The sequence below is a fragment of the Schistocerca nitens genome, chromosome 9 (genome assembly GCF_023898315.1).
Source record: "Schistocerca nitens isolate TAMUIC-IGC-003100 chromosome 9, iqSchNite1.1, whole genome shotgun sequence".
NCBI classification, from domain to species: domain Eukaryota; kingdom Metazoa; phylum Arthropoda; class Insecta; order Orthoptera; family Acrididae; genus Schistocerca; species Schistocerca nitens.
This window is the reverse complement of record NC_064622.1, coordinates 343,130,448-343,149,548: the sequence shown is the minus strand read 5'-3', so window position 1 is coordinate 343,149,548 and position 19,101 is coordinate 343,130,448. Positions and strand designations below refer to the sequence as shown.

General features: G+C 41.5%; 1 protein-coding gene and 1 long non-coding RNA gene across 2 annotated transcripts in view; one reads left to right on the top strand and one right to left on the bottom strand.

The window, feature by feature from the left end:
* Positions 1–880, top strand: part of LOC126203830 (transmembrane protein 242) — an 84,872-nt gene extending 83,992 nt beyond the window's left edge. Inside the window, exon 3 of the mRNA XM_049938200.1 lies at positions 493–880. Within this exon, the coding sequence (XP_049794157.1) occupies positions 493–627 (135 nt within the window). The 3' untranslated portion in view covers positions 628–880. The remainder of the gene's footprint in view (positions 1–492) is intronic.
* Positions 881–2,493: 1,613 nt separating this feature from the next.
* LOC126203251 (uncharacterized) overlaps positions 2,494–19,101 on the bottom strand; it is a 29,210-nt gene continuing 12,602 nt past the window's right edge. The window contains exons 2-3 of the long non-coding RNA XR_007540250.1: positions 3,284–3,446; positions 2,494–3,070 (exon numbers count right to left, since the gene is read on the bottom strand). This is a non-coding gene — a long non-coding RNA (uncharacterized LOC126203251). The remainder of the gene's footprint in view (positions 3,071–3,283; positions 3,447–19,101) is intronic.

The following is a 19,101-nucleotide window of genomic DNA, read 5'->3' as shown; positions in this document are numbered from 1 at the left end:
AGTGTGTACTAAACCAGTATGATACTTGAAACAACAGCTCACACTTTTGGGCAGGCAAATACAGATTTTATAGGCTGGGTTCTCTTATTCAATACTGGGTCCCTACTCCTTTCACAGCATGTTGGCTGTATTGCCTTCTGAAAATATGATGTTTCTATGTTATGTCTGTTCATTTTCCAACTGTGTATCTTGAATTTTATGTGGTTTTTATTATTCTGAGTCAAAACAATACTGTAAAATTGATTACTGATATATTATTCTAGCAGTAGTTCTAGGTGATAACTTTGTGGCGTAAGTTTGTTTGTTGTTTTTTTTACATTAGAATTGTATCTAAAATATGGAACCTAACTCTGTTCAACAGAGAGCAGACTGTTACATATTACTGTCAGTAGGCTGTTGAACTGATGAAACCAGTGAAAGATGCAAATAGCCAATGTCTGTAATGTAAAATACATTGCTAAATACAACATTAAGTAAAACTGTATGTTCTAGCTTCAAGAATTCAGAGAAAAAATGGGGTCTGCTTTACCAAGAATACCAAAGAACGACCCTCCACAAAGCAGGACAGAATTTGAGGGACTGACAGATCTACTGAAGTACATTTCAGAAGAATATGGGAAGAAGTAATTCTCTTGAGCTATAGTCGAGTTTCATAATGTTAAATGACACACAAAAATTCTGAAAAGATAATTTTTGTTAACTTCTGTTTTACCTACAATATTTTCCAAACATCAAGTAGTTTGTCACTACAGATATAATTATGCTCGAGTGCATGCTATCTCCACTGTCACATGGATACCCATTTATCATTTTCTTACAAATAGAAAATAATTCAATCTTGTATTATTTAAAACCTATGAAATAAATTTAAGTAAACTTAGTAATCTGTAAACCACGCCCTGGAACAGAAGATGCAAGATACATGAAAGAATTGTCTCTCCTGGTGCAGGGATGGAAGTTATTTGTCCTTTATATGTGTTTCTTCTTTCCTCGTTTTTAATGGGAAACTGCAGTCTTTAAAACTTCAAATGCTAGAGGTCCAGTGGTAATTTTTTTTCTTTTTAATTTATGAGTCTGTCTGCCCTGCTCCAGTTCATTCCTACAGCTTATAAATTGATGCTCCTGTATTTTTTTACACCTAATATTTTAGGTTATTAATAAAACTAGCATACCGAAGTAAATATTATTTTAGAATTCTGAAGGAACAATTTAGTGGGCACAAACCATATGAGGATCTTGCCATAAGAATTAGTAGTGTTAAAACGGACAGCAGGAAGTTGCATAAAAGTGTGTTCATATCCAAGATAGCAAAGTGACAGGGACTTCATCCATTCAGCAGGCAACAATGAGAAAAATTCTTCCATAGTTGCCTGTGCAGTACGTGTGTAATTCAGTGAAAAGCTAGAAGTGGTTCAACAGCTGATCTTTAAAAGACTATCCATTCTCTGGACTTGGTGGAATAACTGTGACACAAAGAGACTATGCTACTACTTGAAAATGTATTTTGAAGCCCCATCTGTAAGACTTGTAAAATCAAGAATGCTCTTTAAGTGTTGGACTGATTGCTGCATGAAGAATCTAAGGTATGTACCTTTTGGCTGATAGTGCATTTGCTGACAGATCAGCAGAAATCTATGTGAGTGGGCTGGTGTTAATTTATTTTTAAAAAGAAAACATGTGACACCGTTATTGCTAATATTTATCTGGCACCAAATTCTGTCAGATTGAGGTTGCCTTTTCTGTTTTGCTGGTGCAAGCTGCAACCCTCTGCCACTAGAGGGCTCCGAACTGTAGTATGTAATCTGGCAATGTGTAACATAACTATTTCGCTGCATAAGAAACAGCATGTTGTAATCAAAAGCACTTATTCAGAGAGTTTGTATGCACATGGAGAACCCTATCCTTCACAATTACAATGTCAGACTGCTCATTAATGCTGTGACATTGCAACAATCTGATGCCATGGTTCACTGTCATTGATTATCCTCCGTACAGTCTCAACTAGGTCTTACCCATTTTTTATCTGTTTCCAAAACATAAAGAATACCTTCAAGGACTTCACCTTGAATGTGATGAAGCAGTGCAAGCAGAGGTGAGGTTGCGGCTCCGTCAACAAATCAATCCTTGTACAGTGATGGTATCAACAAACTGGTCTCTTGTTGGGAGAAATATGTTAGTCGCCTGGGTGAATGTCGAGAAATAAATATGTAGGCATGAAGAATAAAGTTTTATGATGTTAATAAAATTTGTTTTGTTTAAAAAGCTTTAAGTTTTCATAAAACAAAAATTAGTTGGCGTTACTTGTCAGCACATCCTTGTACAAGACATACTTTCATATTGGTTATAACTTCTAATTTTGAACATAAAGTCTCATATTCAGTGGCTCCCCTCGAAAGTAATACCAACCAAGTTTTATTCTGCTTCCACGTGAAGAGATCCACAATATCACAGATGAAATATAGAACAGTACAAAGTCTCATAACTATAGAACACATCAGTATAGTGTCTCGTAGGTGACAATATAGTAAGCGCTGGGCCTGTTTCATGATAAAACATCTATGGTGTGAACTGTCAAGAAAATTGGAAAAACCATTTGTTTAAGCTCTCTATTGTTATGGCCCCTCCCTATCATCCCCAGTTTAATGGAGAGGTGGAGTAGCTGATCCTTACATTCAAAACCCAGATGAAAAAATATATCACTCAATCTTCTCCCGAGGAAGCCCTTCATATGTTCTTGAGTTCATACACGTTCACTCCAGTTGGGAACCAGAGCCCACCGGAGCTGCTGTACAGCTCCAGCCCTATTCACTTTTAAATCTGCTCCGGCTGATGTGATGTGACCAGTTGACACCTGCTTCACAGTGATTCCATCCAGGCTCCACCATCTGGGTCCATGGGTTTGGCCAGCACCCTAAGCATGTACCAGCAGTCATCCATTGCTTCTGAAGCTGACGCCTCTACATTGTGCACACCTCCACTGACTTGGTGTTGAGACACAATGACCAACTCTGTCCATGCACGGCTGACCTTGTACTGGACAGACCTCCACCCCTTGTGGTGCAGTGCACGCCTGTTTTATCATAAAACAACTGTGGCGTGAACAGTCAAAAAATTACAGGAAATATCTACAATATTATATCAATATATTATGCCACACAGTATAAAACAGCCCAAAATCAACATGAAATTGATATTTTGTAATTCCACATGAAATATAATGAGAATATCCACAAGATACATTCACACCAGATGTTATGTACACATCACGACAACATAGACTTACTTGAAAATGGAAATCTTCCGAACAGCTGTCAGTCAATAAATGTTTTAAGGAGTGACACTGGAACCCTAATTACAATGATTTGTCCAAATTACATTTAGAACCAGCAGCCTGTAGCACCGTCAGAAGGCATGGAGGTTCTGCAAACATTCGGCTGTTGAGTGACCTGAAATCACATTATCATCTAGGTAGTTAAAGCACACCAGCATGGAGACCACGAGCTGCCCCAGAAATCGTCGGAAAAATGGCAGGGGCACTAGCCGCATTGAATGGCAGGTGCTGTTACTTATATAACTTGAACAAAGTATTCACTAGAGGGACACATTTGGAATCATCATCCAGAGACAGTCGGGAATAGACTTCGTACAAATCTTCTTTAGAAAAATATTGGCCCCCTGAAAGCTGTGCTGAAAGTTTGTCCGGACAGGGTAAGGGATAGGTATCAATAATGAATTGTGAAGTTACAGACACTTTTAACTCGCCACAGGGCTGAAGGGTACCAATAGTTCCTTTGACAAGTACCAGTAAAGTAGACCACTCACTATAGGAGACAGGCGTGACAACACTCAGTGTTGCAAGTAGGCCATGGAGGCACTTGTTTCGCATGCTGTGTGATTATGCACATTCACACTATGGGAACAGGATGAAGAAAACAGAGGTACTAAGTAAGATATAGAAATGGGAATTAGAGAAAGTGCTTCTGGAGCTCTGGGAAAAGAAAGTATTGGGCTGTGACAGAATACTGTCTGAAGCACTGCAAGTCTGTAATTCGAAAGTCAGTAGCCTCATTTATTGAGGTAGTAAACATAATTTGACACAGAAATTTGGCTTCAAGGTGTCTTCAGAATCATCTAGTATCTTTACAAAAAAAAGTGCAACACGAGACAAATACAAAGACAATTGGTTTTACCAGTGCTGTTACAAAGGCCGTTAACGAGGGTCATACTTAGGAGAATTTTAAAGGAAATACTGTGAAGACCAATTTGGGTTCAGAAAGGGTAAAGAAACAAGAGATGCTATAGGTTGTCTTAAGAGGACTGGAGAAAGAATGATAGACTGGGAGAAGAGTTTTAGTAGAGTCAACTGTGGTATACTGCTGAGAATTGAAAATGTGTTTGTGTAGACTGTAAATATAGGTCAAAAGTGATAAGAATAAGAAAGAAGGAAGCTGCACATAACATATTCTTAGATGGAAAAAAGATAGAACAAGTAAAATTCTTTCTGCACCTTGGAAGTTTACTGACATGTAGCATAAGCTGTACAGAAGAAATAAGGATGATGATTTCTAAAGGAAAGAGAGCATTTGAAAGCATCTAGAATTTGAACGGAGCTGGGAAAAGATTTGCTAAATGTGTGTGGAGTGTAGTGTTATAAAGCAGTGAATCGTGGATGGATAAAAAAGATATTTAGAAAGTTTTGAAATGTGGTTATGAAGAAGAATGCTTAAGGTGAACTGGACTGACAGATTTAAAAATGAAGAAGTAAGGAAGAAAATAAGATTATTGAAAGGATAAAAAAGAGGAAAAAATCTTGGCTGGGACATGTACTGGGTAAGAGTTGTTTGCAACAGAGAATTATAGAGGGAAGGTGGAAGGAATGAGAGGAAGATAGGGAGAGAATTGGAATGATAGATGACATTAGGGAGGATGAACAAACAGATGAGGGAAGATGCTTGGAACAGGACAGGACATAAGACAGATACACCACTAAAGAAGAATAAATTTTATGTTGTGCATACGTTTGTAAATCTCCATGGGACACTAGTAATTCTTGAATCATTCTAATATTAAACAGTAAGCAGTGCTGTCCAAGAAAAGCAAATATATAAGTTCAGGTAATCAAGAGGCATTGTTGGGTAAACACTTCAAGGTGTTCCACTACATGCTGTGATCAAGATTTTATTAAATTTTTGTGAGAATAAATTTTAATGTGATTGGAAAAAAGAGTATGAAAATGACTTTCTCCAAACTTCGTTGGATTTTAGTGTAGTTGCTAGCAAAGTTCCAATGATTAATTAACAGCAGAATATATTCTGACATGTTCAAGGATGAGGCAAAAGGGATTATTTTTTCCTAAAATAATCAATATCAGGATGTGCATGAATTTTCAATGACAAAACCCAGGGTGTACCTTTTGTACTTCTCTCATACAGAATGTGGCGCGAGGCACCAGACCATCAATAAGTCTAGTAACTTACCTCAGCCAGAATTAACTAAGGCTGCCTCAAGAACTTCACTGCCATATTCTCTGCAGCATTTGTATAATAGGAGCGCATACACTAGTGTCACACTGCACAAACTGACCAGTGGAAATGTAGCCTTCAGCACATGCGACTGACACCATAGGCATAGTTCCACAAAGCAAACAACACAATACAAACTGAACATCAGTATTAAGATTTTAGATTTCCTAAATTTATTATATTGAATTTTGGAGTGAGGTCTTTGAGAAAACCACAGTCTATTCTCTTTTGCATCCAAGCATGTACACCATCATAAATGGCATTGTCAATGGGACATTAGATCCTAATCTTTCTTTCTTCATTTAACAAATGTTTTGATATCAAAACAATTGTTTGGCTTGTTCAGTCATAATGTATCATTGAGGGGCTGGGGTACAAGTGCTTGCTGAAGCAAACTGAGTAAATGGCAGCCAAAGTTAAATGGCTATTTATAAATTACATGAATTACTACTGAAATGTCAGATATTTTTTTCTAATCGTCAGTTAGTCCATGTATGGCTGTAGATATGGTTCAAGATTGTAAGGCTTCTGCATTGTTTTTATAGTATATTATACATACTTATACTCTTTACGTCTTAAAACTTTTTAGCATAAAATAAGTACAACGGCAAAAACATCATCTTTACTGTGCTTTATTCTGATGAGTTTTGCAGTACAGTACTCTTAGAACAATACACATACATTATGAAACAAGTGTGTGTGTGTGTGTGTGTGTGTGTGTGTGTGTGTGTGTGTGTAATTAAAGCAAAATTAATATAATAAACTGAAAAAAGCAAATAAAAATACCTAAATGAATATATATTGGTATGGCTCCAATACATATGAGAGATTTTAGTTGTTGTTATTTTCTATAGCCACCTTACTGTCAGTGCCTTAATATAGATTCCTTCTGTGGTATCTCTTGAAGAATGTCACTCCTGGGGCAACACTAGTCATGCTGTAGCAGTGTGTTGTGTATTTTCAGCCTTGTTTGTTCCCTTCTTTGACCACGTCCTCCTCTGTCCCTACTACCTCTCCTTACATCCATGGTAACTGTGGTCTGGGAGTGGGATATATTGTTACAGAAGTTATGATAAATTCGAGGGATGTAGTTTATTTCCCGAAGATTTTTTCACTTCTTAAATTTTATTTCATACTCTTCTTGATGCAAAAGCTGCAGAAGTAGTATTGATGGGCAACAAGTCTAAAATCCACTTCAGTACACTCAAGGTCACTTGTTAGTGAATACTTGAACTGCATTGTTAGATGATTTTCTTTGCTGATTCTGATTGTACTAATATTCCTTCATTGTATTTTGTTTCATTGAATGTCTTTAGCAATTTTTTTTCTTTGCTATTGCACTCATGGCTTTAATTGAAAGTTTTCCTTTTTCATTAACAATACAGAAAACTATAGGCTAACCTCCTTCCCTGCTTCCATCCTGTCTTGGGGACAAGTACGTACACTATGTGATCAAAAGTATCTGGATACCCCCCAAAAAAAATGTTTTTCGTATTAGGTGCATTGTACTCCATATCAGCGACCTCAGTAGTCGTTAGACATCGTGAGAGAGCAGAATGGAGTGCTTTGCGGAACTCACGGACTTCAAACATGATCAGGTGATTGGGTGTCACTTGGGTCATACAACTGAACACAAGATTTTCACACTCCTAAACGTCCCTAGTCCACTGTTTACGATGTGATTCTGAAGTGGAAATGTGAAGGGAGCCGCACAGCACAAAAGCGTGCAGGCCGACCTCGTCTGTTGACTGACAGAGACTGCTGACTGTTGAAGAGGGTCATAATGTGTAATACGCAGACATCTATCCAGACCGTCACACAGGAATTCCAAACTGCATCAGGATCCACTGCAAGCACTGTGACAGTTAGTTTGAATGTGAGAAAACTTTTATTTCATGGTCAAGCGGCTGCTCATAAGCCACACATCATACCAGTAAATGCCAAACAACGCCTTGCTTGGTGTAAGGAGCATAAACATTGTACGATTGTACAGTGGAAAAACATTGTGTGGAGGACGAATCATGGTACATAATGCCAACAGTAAAATTCGGAGGCGGTGGTGTTATGATGTGGTCATGTTTCTCGTGGAGGGAACTTTCACCCCTTGTTGTTTTGCATGGCACTATCACACCACAGGCCTACATTGATGTTTAAACACTTTCTTGCTTCCCACTGTTGAAGAGCAATTCGGGGATGGCTACTGCATCTTTTAACACAAACGAGCACCTACCACCTGTTCATAGTAGTGATGGGGAGCTCGTGAATGAGTTGTTCAAATGAACGCTTCACTCCTGTGAAGTGTGAACTAACCACTCAATTTCAATGAACTGGTACTTCAAACTCTTCACAGATGGCACACTCCACACTTTTTTCTAGTTCACTCACTCTCTTCCCCTCTCCCTCACCCACGTCACTCCTCCTCCCTGTGCTGCCAGTGGACGAATCGCGCGGTGTTAGTGGGGAACGATAGGTTTAGGACTGTGAGGTGAGGGGCGAGGAGAAGGCAGCGTCAGCTGCTACCTGCAGTGCTAACATCATTACCCATGAGTATTTGTGCAGTTAAACTTCGCGTCTACGGGTAGCCTACCGTTGGCAGCGCTTGAAGACAAATGAATATTAAAGATAGAAACGAAGAGGCTATCTGTGTGAGCACGCACAGCAAACATGAAAATAAAAGGTTTGTTAATAACACTGAAAGTGGGATTTTACCTGAAATCGTACCAATCACTACAGGTGACAGTTTACGTTTTGAATCTAGTGGGTTATTATTGTCAACAAAAATAAAATCTACAGGAAAACTTCTGAATAATTACTTAACGTAGGTATATAGACTTTGTGACAGTGTTAAACATACTCATTCTATTTTGGATTAAATTTTAAAAGGAACATAAAATTGGACTGCATTTCGTTGGTAGCCCTATTTTTCAGTCCATGAATACAACAAATAATGTTTCATTTGGCAGATAAAGACTTTTTTGGGCGCTTCACGAGAAAACGTCGAGCAAGATTAAATGTAGTCCCTTCTTTATATGTGACAGCCTTCTCTGTTTATCTTTCCTTTGTCCCCCTTTTTTTTCTCTTTATTGTCATTTTGAAACCTGTATACAGGCAGGCCTGCAGCAGCATACTACGCCGCTCTTTGGCCGCAGAGAAACACAAAAGATAGAAATGAAGACAATTCGAGAAAAAAGATGGTGGACATATAAACGGAGACAAACACTTTTTAAAATACAAGGTGCCGTTCACGGGCGTAGAGTCCAAGATAAAATTGTTCAGGCACTTGGACACAGACAGAAACGCCCTTTGTCCCCTTCGACCATGCTCTATTTAAGATAACTCAGACGCTGTAAGAGCGTAAAACGTTGCGTGCACGGTACTCCATAGTTCCGCCATCTGTTGGTAAAATTGTGAAGTATTACGAAGCTTTATTGTACGAGCGAGCGCAGTTGAGCGCGCGATGCCGAAGAGTGCGGACAACGGAACGCGCGCGTCCGAGCCAGCCGGCTCGGTCGCGCCGGGGCCGGCCGCTGGCCGGTCGGTGGGGCCTGTCCCGGCGGCCGCTCCCCACAGGACGGATACAATGGCGACGACCCCTGCAACGACAACGGATTCTGACAGGCAAGGTTATGAGGACAGGACCTCGACGAGCGATATGCGAATGCAGAGCGGAGGACACCGTACGTCAAACCCCTGTGACGAGAGAAATCAGCTAACACAGAACGATCGGCAACAACGGGAACTAAGACGTGAAATACAGCACATGATTCTGCAAAGTCAGGAAGTATACGACAACCGGACTAGTACGGTTCCTACTTCACAGCCTGAAGAACAAGTAGGCGACGTGGAACAATTTTCTCCACCGGAAGACGACGACGAAATGGAGGGAGTCTCCTCTGAAGAAGTTTGGACCATGCAGCCCACCGACGGAGAGGGCGATTTTACACTAGTTCGCCAAAGAAAACGACTCAACGCTTCTCCTAAGCAGAACAACTCTCGGAAGCGACAACGTCCAGAAGAACTGAAAACTTCCAACCGTTATGCGGCTATTGCGACGGAAGATACTGTGGATGCTCCAGAGCGTATGGACCAGACGAGTGGCGTCAATATCGAAGCAGATAAAGAGGGGACAGATGGCTCTGGCCGTAACTTACTACGCAAAGTCCCGCCCGTTACTATTTACTATACCAAGAACTACATGGAACTCAACAAGGCGCTGAAAGCGAATATTGACGGCAGTCTTAAGGCCATCTACCAACGAGACAGGATCAAATATCATTTTGACTCCTATGAAGATCAACGGCGAGCCATCAATTTCTTTGTGTCAAATGACATCCACTTTTTTACACATCAGGCCGCAGAGGACAAGGACCTCAAAGTGGTTGTCAAACGTCTACCTGCCGAAGTTACGGAGGAAGAACTGAAAGACGCACTGATAGAGAAGGGTTTTCCTGTCATCAACGTCCACCAGTTTAAAAATCGAGACGACAACACAAAGGAATTACGACCTCAAGATGCTTACTGTGTCACGTTGCCAGCCCAAAAGGAAAACTACAAGATTTACGACATCAAATACCTTCTATATACTAAAGTCGTTATTGAAACCTACAACAGACAGGAAGGACCTGTTCAATGTCGCCACTGCCAGCGATTCGAACATACAGCTAATTATTGCAGCTTGCCTGCTCGCTGCGTTCGCTGTGGAGGGCAACACCGATCTTCAGCCTGTACTCATCCCCGAGGGGCTCCGCCTAAATGTGCTAACTGTGAAAAGGACCATCCTGCCACATGGCGTGGCTGCCAGAAGTACCAGGAACTTCTCAGGAAGTACAGACAACGGTCTTCCCCGCAGCCCTCTCAACGGAGGACTGGTGTAATACGAAACTCCAACCTGACGCCACACCCTCCGCCCCATCGTCAGCAACCGCCACAAGAACAGCCGGCGGCGACACGGCAGCCAGTAACACAGCCTCCTCCTGAAGCACGCCCACCTCGACAGCACCGCCAGCATTATTCATACGCCCACGCAGCATCACCACGCCGACCGGAACCGGAAACCTACGTCTCACCAGCTCATTTGATGGAATCCATAGCTCCAGCGCTCTCTGATGTCGCGAAACTTCTCACCGCCGTGCAGCAACAACTAGTGGGGATACTTTCTTTAATCGAAAGTGTATTGACGGCCTTTGGAACACCTTAAGATCGATCGCCCTGGGACCACGAGAAACCTGAAAATCTGTATATGGAACGCCAACGGAATGAAACACAAGAAAACAGAATTCACTGAATTTTTACAATGTCACAAAATCGACATCGCACTTGTATCGGAGACGCACCTTCGTCCAACAACTGAGCTCAGATTTCGTAACATGTACGTCTATAGAACGGACAGACAAGGCCAACGAGGTGGAGGGACCGCAGTTCTGATTAAAAGGGAACTGCGGCACCATCATGAAACACTACCACACCTCCAACATCTGGAGGCAACAGTAGTAACGGTTCGATCGGCGACAGGCAACATTACTTTCATTGCGGCGTACAACAGCCCCGGTAAAAACCTGGTGCCAGACGACCTAAGGAGTATCTTCACCAATTTTGACAAAATATTCCTCGGAGGTGACCTCAACAGCAAGCACGTCGCGTGGAATTCCCAGCGTACGAACCCTCGTGGACGAACTTTGATTGCCATGGAAGAAGAACTGGGCATCACAGTCCATGGCCCACGACAGCTGACACGGATTCCTTACGTCGATCGGCAAGAAGCAGACGTCCTAGATATTGCTATCATCAAAAATATTGAGACGAACCTCCAGCTCCGCACCGTCGACGATCTTTCGTCTGACCACCGACCTGTTATCAGCATAGTGGAACACGCAACGGCCAACCTTCCGCCCCCAACCTCACAAACTCTGAACTGGGGTCAATTTCGGACATATCTTGACAACAATATCTGCCCGACGCAGGACGTTTCAACACCGGAAGCCATCGACATCGCGGTACAAACTTTGACGCAGAAGATAAAGGCAGCCAAACGGAGGGCAACTACTCACACGGTCTACCCTGTAGTAGCTTTCGATGAGTTCCCGCCTCTACTCCAAGAACTGAAGACACAGAGAAACAGGAGTAGGCGACGTTGGCTCCGCTATAGAAACCCGATCGATCGACGAGAAACACACGTCTTAACACGAGAACTGCACAGGAGAGTGGCCGAGTGGCGACAGCAGGTCTGGGAAGATAAGATGGATGAGTTCTTACTTCGAACCAAGAACGAATGGCAGGTAGTCAAGAACATACGACACCAGCGGCCACCTAAACGAGCCATCAGAGGACCAGATGGCCTCCTCTATGACGAACTCGCCCAGGCGGAGCTGTATGCTACGACTTACCAAGAACAGATGTCTACACCAGCGACCCCCGTGAACGACGTCCGCCTGCAAGAACAGGAAGCCGTCGTTATAGCAGAATTGACTGCTTTTCGTGCTGCGCCTGTGCAGAGCCGCCCACAACTCACCACACCAGCAGAGATCCGTAAAATTATCCAGAAGACTCGGAATAATGCGCCGGGCGACGACTCCATAAGCAACACCGATTTGAAACAGTTGCCCAGGAAGCCAACTGTGCTCCTTACCCGAATTCTCAACAGCTGTCTTCTGCAGGGATATTTTCCTACGGCATGGAAGACGGCTCGAGTAGTACCAGTACCCAAGCCAGGTAAAGACCCAGCAGAACCCAACAGTTACCGGCCAATTAGCCTCTTGCCGACCCTTGGCAAGGTGCTCGAGAGAGTGCTGTTGAAGAGGCTCCATGACACGCTTACAGCGCATGATGTTATACGACCCGAACAATTCGGTTTCAAGGACAAGTTATCTGCCGAACTTCAACTTTTACGGATCACCGAACGGATACAAGAAGGATACAACAAGCAGCACTTCACGATTGGTGTCTTCCTTGACATCGAAAAAGCTTACGATAAGGTGTGGCGGCCCAACCTTATCGTTAAACTGCATCGCACTACCCCTATTGTGGATTGTTACATTAGACTCATAGACAGCTTTCTGCAGGACAGGAAACTGTATGTCCGAGTCGACGACAAAAACTCCGAAATGAAACTGATCTCCGCAGGAATTCCGCAGGGCTCTGTCATTTCGCCTCTGCTTTTCAACTTATATATAAATGACATCCCAACAGTCCTTGTTATGGCGAGTTTTTATGCGGACGATACGGCTTTTCTGACAACTGGACGACACTTGGACCAGCTAATCGCTAGGATGCAACGGCAACTTGCTGTAATGGAACGCTGGGCGCTGCAAAATAAGATAACGATCAACCCGACGAAGACGGCAGCCGTTCTGTTCACACGGAGGAAACCAGTTCTGAACGACAGACTCCAAATAGCTGACCAATTTATCCCATGGTCGCCGGGAGTGAAGTATCTCGGTGTCTACCTTGACAAACAATTACTCTTTACGCAGCATATTGACGACAAGAAGACGGCAGCCCAGAAGATGGCCAGGTCATTGATTCCGTTCCTGAAGAGTAAGGATCTCAACCCTAAGACTAAACTCCAATTGTATAAAGCAACAGTGGAACCCACAATGTTGTATGGCTCCACCTCGTGGGGAACTACGTGCGTCTCCAACTACAACAAACTCCAAGCGCTGCAAAACATTTGCTATCAATGGATCACAGGAGCTCCATGGTGGACAAGAAACGTCGACATCCGCACCGCACTCCACGAAACCACTATACAAGAGAAGGTCCATGACAAGGCTCTACGAGTTTTTGACAAGATCGATGCCCTTAGGGACGAAGTTCAACAATTAGAATCGGTAGGAACGGTAAACCCTGCAAGATGGCACAAGTATCGAGTACCGAAGTCAATAACGTTTCACCCCCCATAGGCAATCTGTCATAACACGAGGAAGCAGTCACACATAACAGCCTTGACACATTTCACCCTCCACGGGAGATAGACATCACCAAAGACAGCAGGCTAAAGGACCCATTGCGTGCCCAAGCCTAACTGAATGTGTAATAAATAAAGTGTTTTCCTTTTATCCTTACATCCCATCCTAGAAGAATAAGTCATCAAGGATGATCTCTTCAGTCCACACCACACACTATATATATAAAAAATTAAAAAACGAGCGAGCGTAGCAGCGGCTGAGCGGCGAACTGGGCAACTTCGCTAGGCTTCCGTACTTCACGAATGAACTACTTCATTTGAACGCTTCACGGCAAAGAGTGAAATGAATGAAGTAGTTCACGGGAATGAACGAGTTCGACCCATCTCTAGTTCATAGCCTGTGGCGGAGTGGTTATACAACAATAACATCTCTGTAATGGACTGGCCTGCACAGAGTCCTGACCTGAGTCTTATAGAACACCTTTGGGATGTTTTGAAACGCTGACTTCCTGCCAGGCCTCACCAACCGACATCAATACTTCTTCTCAGTGAAGCACTCCGTGAAGAATGGCCTGCGATTCCCCAAGAAACCTTCCAGCACCTGATTGAACATATGCCTGGGAGAGTGGAAGCTGTCATCAAGGCTAAGGGCGGGCCAACACAATATTGAGTTTCAGCATTACCGATGGAGGGCGCCACAAACTTGTACCGTATTTACTCGAATCTAAGCCGCACTTTTTTTCCGGTTTTTGTAGTCCAAAAAACCGCCTGCGGCTTAGAATCGAGTGCAAAGTAAGCGGAAGTTCTGAATATGTTGGTAGGTGCCGCCACAACTAACTTCTGCCGTCGAATATATGTAGCGCTGCACAGGCATGCTTTCAGGCACAAAGATTAATACTGGCGCCAAAACCTCTGCGTCAGTAAATAAATTTTTAAAAAAGGTGGAAGACGTGCTTTTTTCTCCGCCCCGAGTTTCGACTACTGCATTTTCATACATTACCCAACGAAGTAAATACAAATTCCGTATTGTTCATCTTCGAATGTAGCAGCATTTCAATGTACTACGAAAATCCGACTGACAAGACTGTTTGCCTGTTTGTCAATATGGCCAACTCTAGTTCTGAATTTTTTCCTAGCTGTCAGAAGAGATGGTTGCTAGCAGGAAATTTTATGAATTGTGAATCACATGCAGTATTCTCTTCACTATAAGAATAATACGAAAATAAACATTTTGCCATGTATTCTTTCGTGTTTGCTGCTATCTCATTTAAATCCTGTCTGCCTAATAACCTACGAAACTAGTGTGAGACAAGAGCAAACGCGGAAGAATATACGTATCATGTCATGCTTGTATTCGTATTATTCTTATGCCTAACAGTGATACAGTGAGAAATGAAGCACGGCAATTGCCTAGATATTTGAATCTAAGATGACTCTTAATTTCTGTGCAGAATGTAACGTACTAAAGAAGCGTCTGCAAAGATTTTCAAACGGAGAACAATTTTCGCTAAACTCTCGTTCAGAACATCATCTATCATACGCAGTCTATTATTTAGTTCTTGTTGATCATTATAAAAGAAAGCAGCGGTGTAACAGCAAATGGCAGTCTCTTGCCATTGTTTTGCTAATGAGACAAGTCCTCTTTTTTTATTGTAAGCGGCGGTAGCGCGCATAAAAGCAAGCCATGCCGCCAGCTGTGACAGGCGGTAAACACTCATTGTCAAAATGCGACAAACAGTGCATGACACAGTACAGTAATGCATTTTAGCTTAGAGTGGCGTAAACACCTATAACAAAGAGAACGGCACTTATCAGATCAAAGAAAAATAAGCAATCAATTCAAACCAGACGAAGCACATGAAAAAGGAAGGGTACCCGTATAAATACGGACGGAGCGCCTGACGCATAGCAATGGCTACCTGGTAAAGCTTAACTGCTAAGATTACAACTCGAACGAAACTACTATGGCTGTATCGTCATTCATTCGACCTAAATTGTGACTCATATTACAATGGACCAACTTTGTTTCGATTTGGAGGTGCGGTCTAAAACTTTTCTCTCCCCATGAATTTCGAGTCTCAAATTTCAGTTGCGGCTTAGATTCGGGAATTTTTTTTTTCCTTGATTTCGAGTCTCATTTTTCAGTTGCGGCTTAGATTCGAGTAAATACAGTAAGTCATTTTCAGCCAGCTGTCTTAGATTAGATTATTTATTCGTTCCATAGATCCGTGCTGAGATCCTCGTGAATGTGAAACATGTCTGGATACTTGATCATATAGTGTAGTTAAAGTGTTTCTTTGCATTATCACATTCTACTTACCTGTGGCCCTGTTCAAGCAACTAGTGATCTATTGTGTCAGTGTGCTGATTTTGCATAAAGGTGTACATCCACTATTTCGAAACTTAAACATGCATTAAACATTACTAGAAGTAATCCTAAAAGTGTACTCATTAGGCTGTTGCAATACTTTTAAGAAATGCATACCTGAAGCTTCATTAAAGATAGCAGCAGTTCTCCATTCCACTTGTACTAATTGTATTCTAAATGCAATCCAAGATTTGGCTTAGAGCCTAAACTTTATTATCACAGTGTGCAGAACTATGCATGAAATTGCTTGCACTTCTTTTACCCTGAAGAGATTCACACATTATCTTGACAGATGTTTGCTTAGATCACTTTCTTTTGAAATGTCACTCGTACTCTCAGTTCCTCAATTATTTGATAAGTGAATCTGTAGACCTTATCTTTGATGAACATCTTTTTCTCATTTCCATTTCATCAGTACTTCTCCAGCTAAGCCTCAGTTACATCTATATTATTTTTAATGACAACATCTATAAACAGCGAAATGATATAACATTGGATCATTATATCTTGTACTATAGTTAATGTATACATAAATCATTTGGAACAAAAATTATTAACAGCCATTTATCCTTCCTAAAGAAAATTAAATTTTATAAGAGATATGTAAACGTCACACTACTGCTAGTGAAAGGGGTTGCCAAAGACATAATAGACATTATGAATTACTGCAATAGCTTACATCAGAAAATTACATTTGTACAAGAACAAGATGAAAGCATCAGTTGCCTAGAACCCAAATATTACAAGACACAACAAAACATGAAATTTATAGAAAAAATTATAGAATGACAAAAGTATATCAGACTGTCAAGGTGCTCCAACAACTAAACGAAGGGCATAAAATGGATCTGTTAGAAGAACTGGAGATATATTCACATTACAGAAAATATGAAGGTAAAACATTACATGAAATACTTGAAAGTGCTCCTCAAATGCTTTGGCAATACACTTAAACAAAATAGTAACTCATAGCAGTAAGCACCACGGTAACAGGCATAAGTAGATTATGAACCAGATTATTAAGATAAATTTCCTCTGCACAAAAGTAATTTATACTCTGTGGAAGACCTATAACATTACCTCTGTTGACTACATCGGTGACCAAGGTTCTCCTTTTTTTTTTCCTTTCTTTAAAAAAAAAACCTCCCAGATCCATTATTAACCACCTGTTTCTCCCAGATATTTCGTCAGTGATCATTGGCATAAACATTAATACCCTGAAGTACAGCTGATATTTTAGTAATGACAGCAAGGACATTAAAAATGTTGCAGATGAGCAAGCAGTAATTTTTCATAACGTCAAACATATTGTCCACTTCAAAAGTATGGACTTGGAAATAAATTGTTTATTTTCCATAACTCTAATTTGTAGATATAAACAATGACTTGTAGGTTGCCCATAATATATATTACCCCCCCCCCCCCCAAACCCATAGGTGCCACCACAACAGAGGGGTATCTGTTGAGAGGCCAGACAAACGTGTGGTTCCTGAAGAGGGACAGCAGCCTTTTCAGTAGTTGCAGGGGCAACAGTGTGGATGATTGACTAATCTGGCCTTGTAACACTAACCAAAACGGCCCTGCTGTGCTGGTAATGCGAATGGCTGACAGCAAGGGGACACTACAGCCATAATTTTTCCCGAGGGCATGCAGCTTTACTGTATGGTTAAATGTTCTGGTCGGGTGAATACAGGGTTATAAATACAAAATCAAATAGGAGTAATGCTGGAATAGGTTTAATAACGAATAAAGGAGTGCGGGTAAACTACTACAAACAGCATAGTGAACGCCTTATTATGGCGAAGATAGACACGAAGCCCACGCTTGCTACAGTAGTACAAGTTTATATGCCAACTAGCTCTGCAGATGACAAAGAGATTGATGAAATTTATGATGAGATAAAAGAAATTATTCAGATAGTGAAGGGAGATGAAAATTTAATAGTCATGGGTGACTGGAATTCGATAGTAGGAAAAGGAAGAGAAGGAAACGTAGTAGGTGAATATGGATTGGGTGTAAGAAATGAAAGAGGAAGGCACCTGGTAGAATTTTGCACAGAGCATAACTTAATCATAGCTAACACTTGGTTCAAGAATCATAAAAGAATGTTGTATACATGGAAGAAGCCTAGAGATACTGGAACGTCTCAGATAGATTATATAATGGTAAGACAGAGATTCAGGAACCAGGTTTTAAATCGTAAGACATTTCCAGAGGCAAATGTGTACTCTGACCACAATCTATTGGTTATGAACTGTAGATTAAAACTGAAGAAAATATAAAAATGCAGGTGGGAATTTGAGGAGATGGGACTTGGACAAACTGAAAGAACCAGAGGTTGTAGAAAGCTTCAGGGAGGGCATAAGGGAACAATTGACCAGAATGGGGGAAAGAAATACAGTAGAAGAAGAATGGGTAGCTTTGAGAGACGAAATAGTGAAGGTAGCAGAGGATCAAGTAGGTAAAAAGCCAAGGGCTAATAGAAATCCTTAGGTCACAGAAGAGATATTGAATTTAATTGATGAAAGAAGAAAATATAAAAATGCAGTAAATGAAGCAGGCAAAAGGGAATACAAACGTCTCAAAAATGAGATCGACAGGAAGTACAAAATGGCTAAGCAGGGATCGCTAGAGGGCAAATGTAAGGATGTAGAGGCTTATCTCATCAAGGGGTAAGATCAAGAGCTCAGATGGAAACCTAAGCAAAGACGGAAAAGCAGAAAGGTGGAAGGAGTGTATAGTGGGTCTATACAAGGGCGATGTTCTTGATGACAATATTATAGGAATGGAAGAGAATGTAGATGAATATGAAATAGGAGATATGATACTGCGTGAAGAGTTTGACAGGCCACTGAAAGACCTAAGTCGAAACAAGTCCCCGGGAGTAGACAACATTCCATTAGAACTACTGGCAGCCTTGGGAGAGCCAGGCCTAACAAAACTCTACCCTCTAGTGAGCAAGATGTATGATACAGGCGAAATACCCTCAGACTTCAAGAATATAATAATTCCAATTCCAAAGAAAGCAGGTGTTGACAGGTGTGAAACGTACCGAACTATCAGTTTAATAAGCCATGGCTGCAAAATAGTAGCATGAATTCTTTACAGACGAATGGAAAAACTGGTAGAAACCAACTTCGGGAAAGATCAGTTTGGATTCCGCAGAAATGTTGGAACACGTGAGGCAATACTGACCCTACGACTTATCTTAGAAAATAGATTAAGGAAAGGCGAACCTACGTTTCTAGCATTTGTAGACTTAGAGAAAGCTTCTGACGGTATTGACTGGAATACTCTCTTTCAAATTC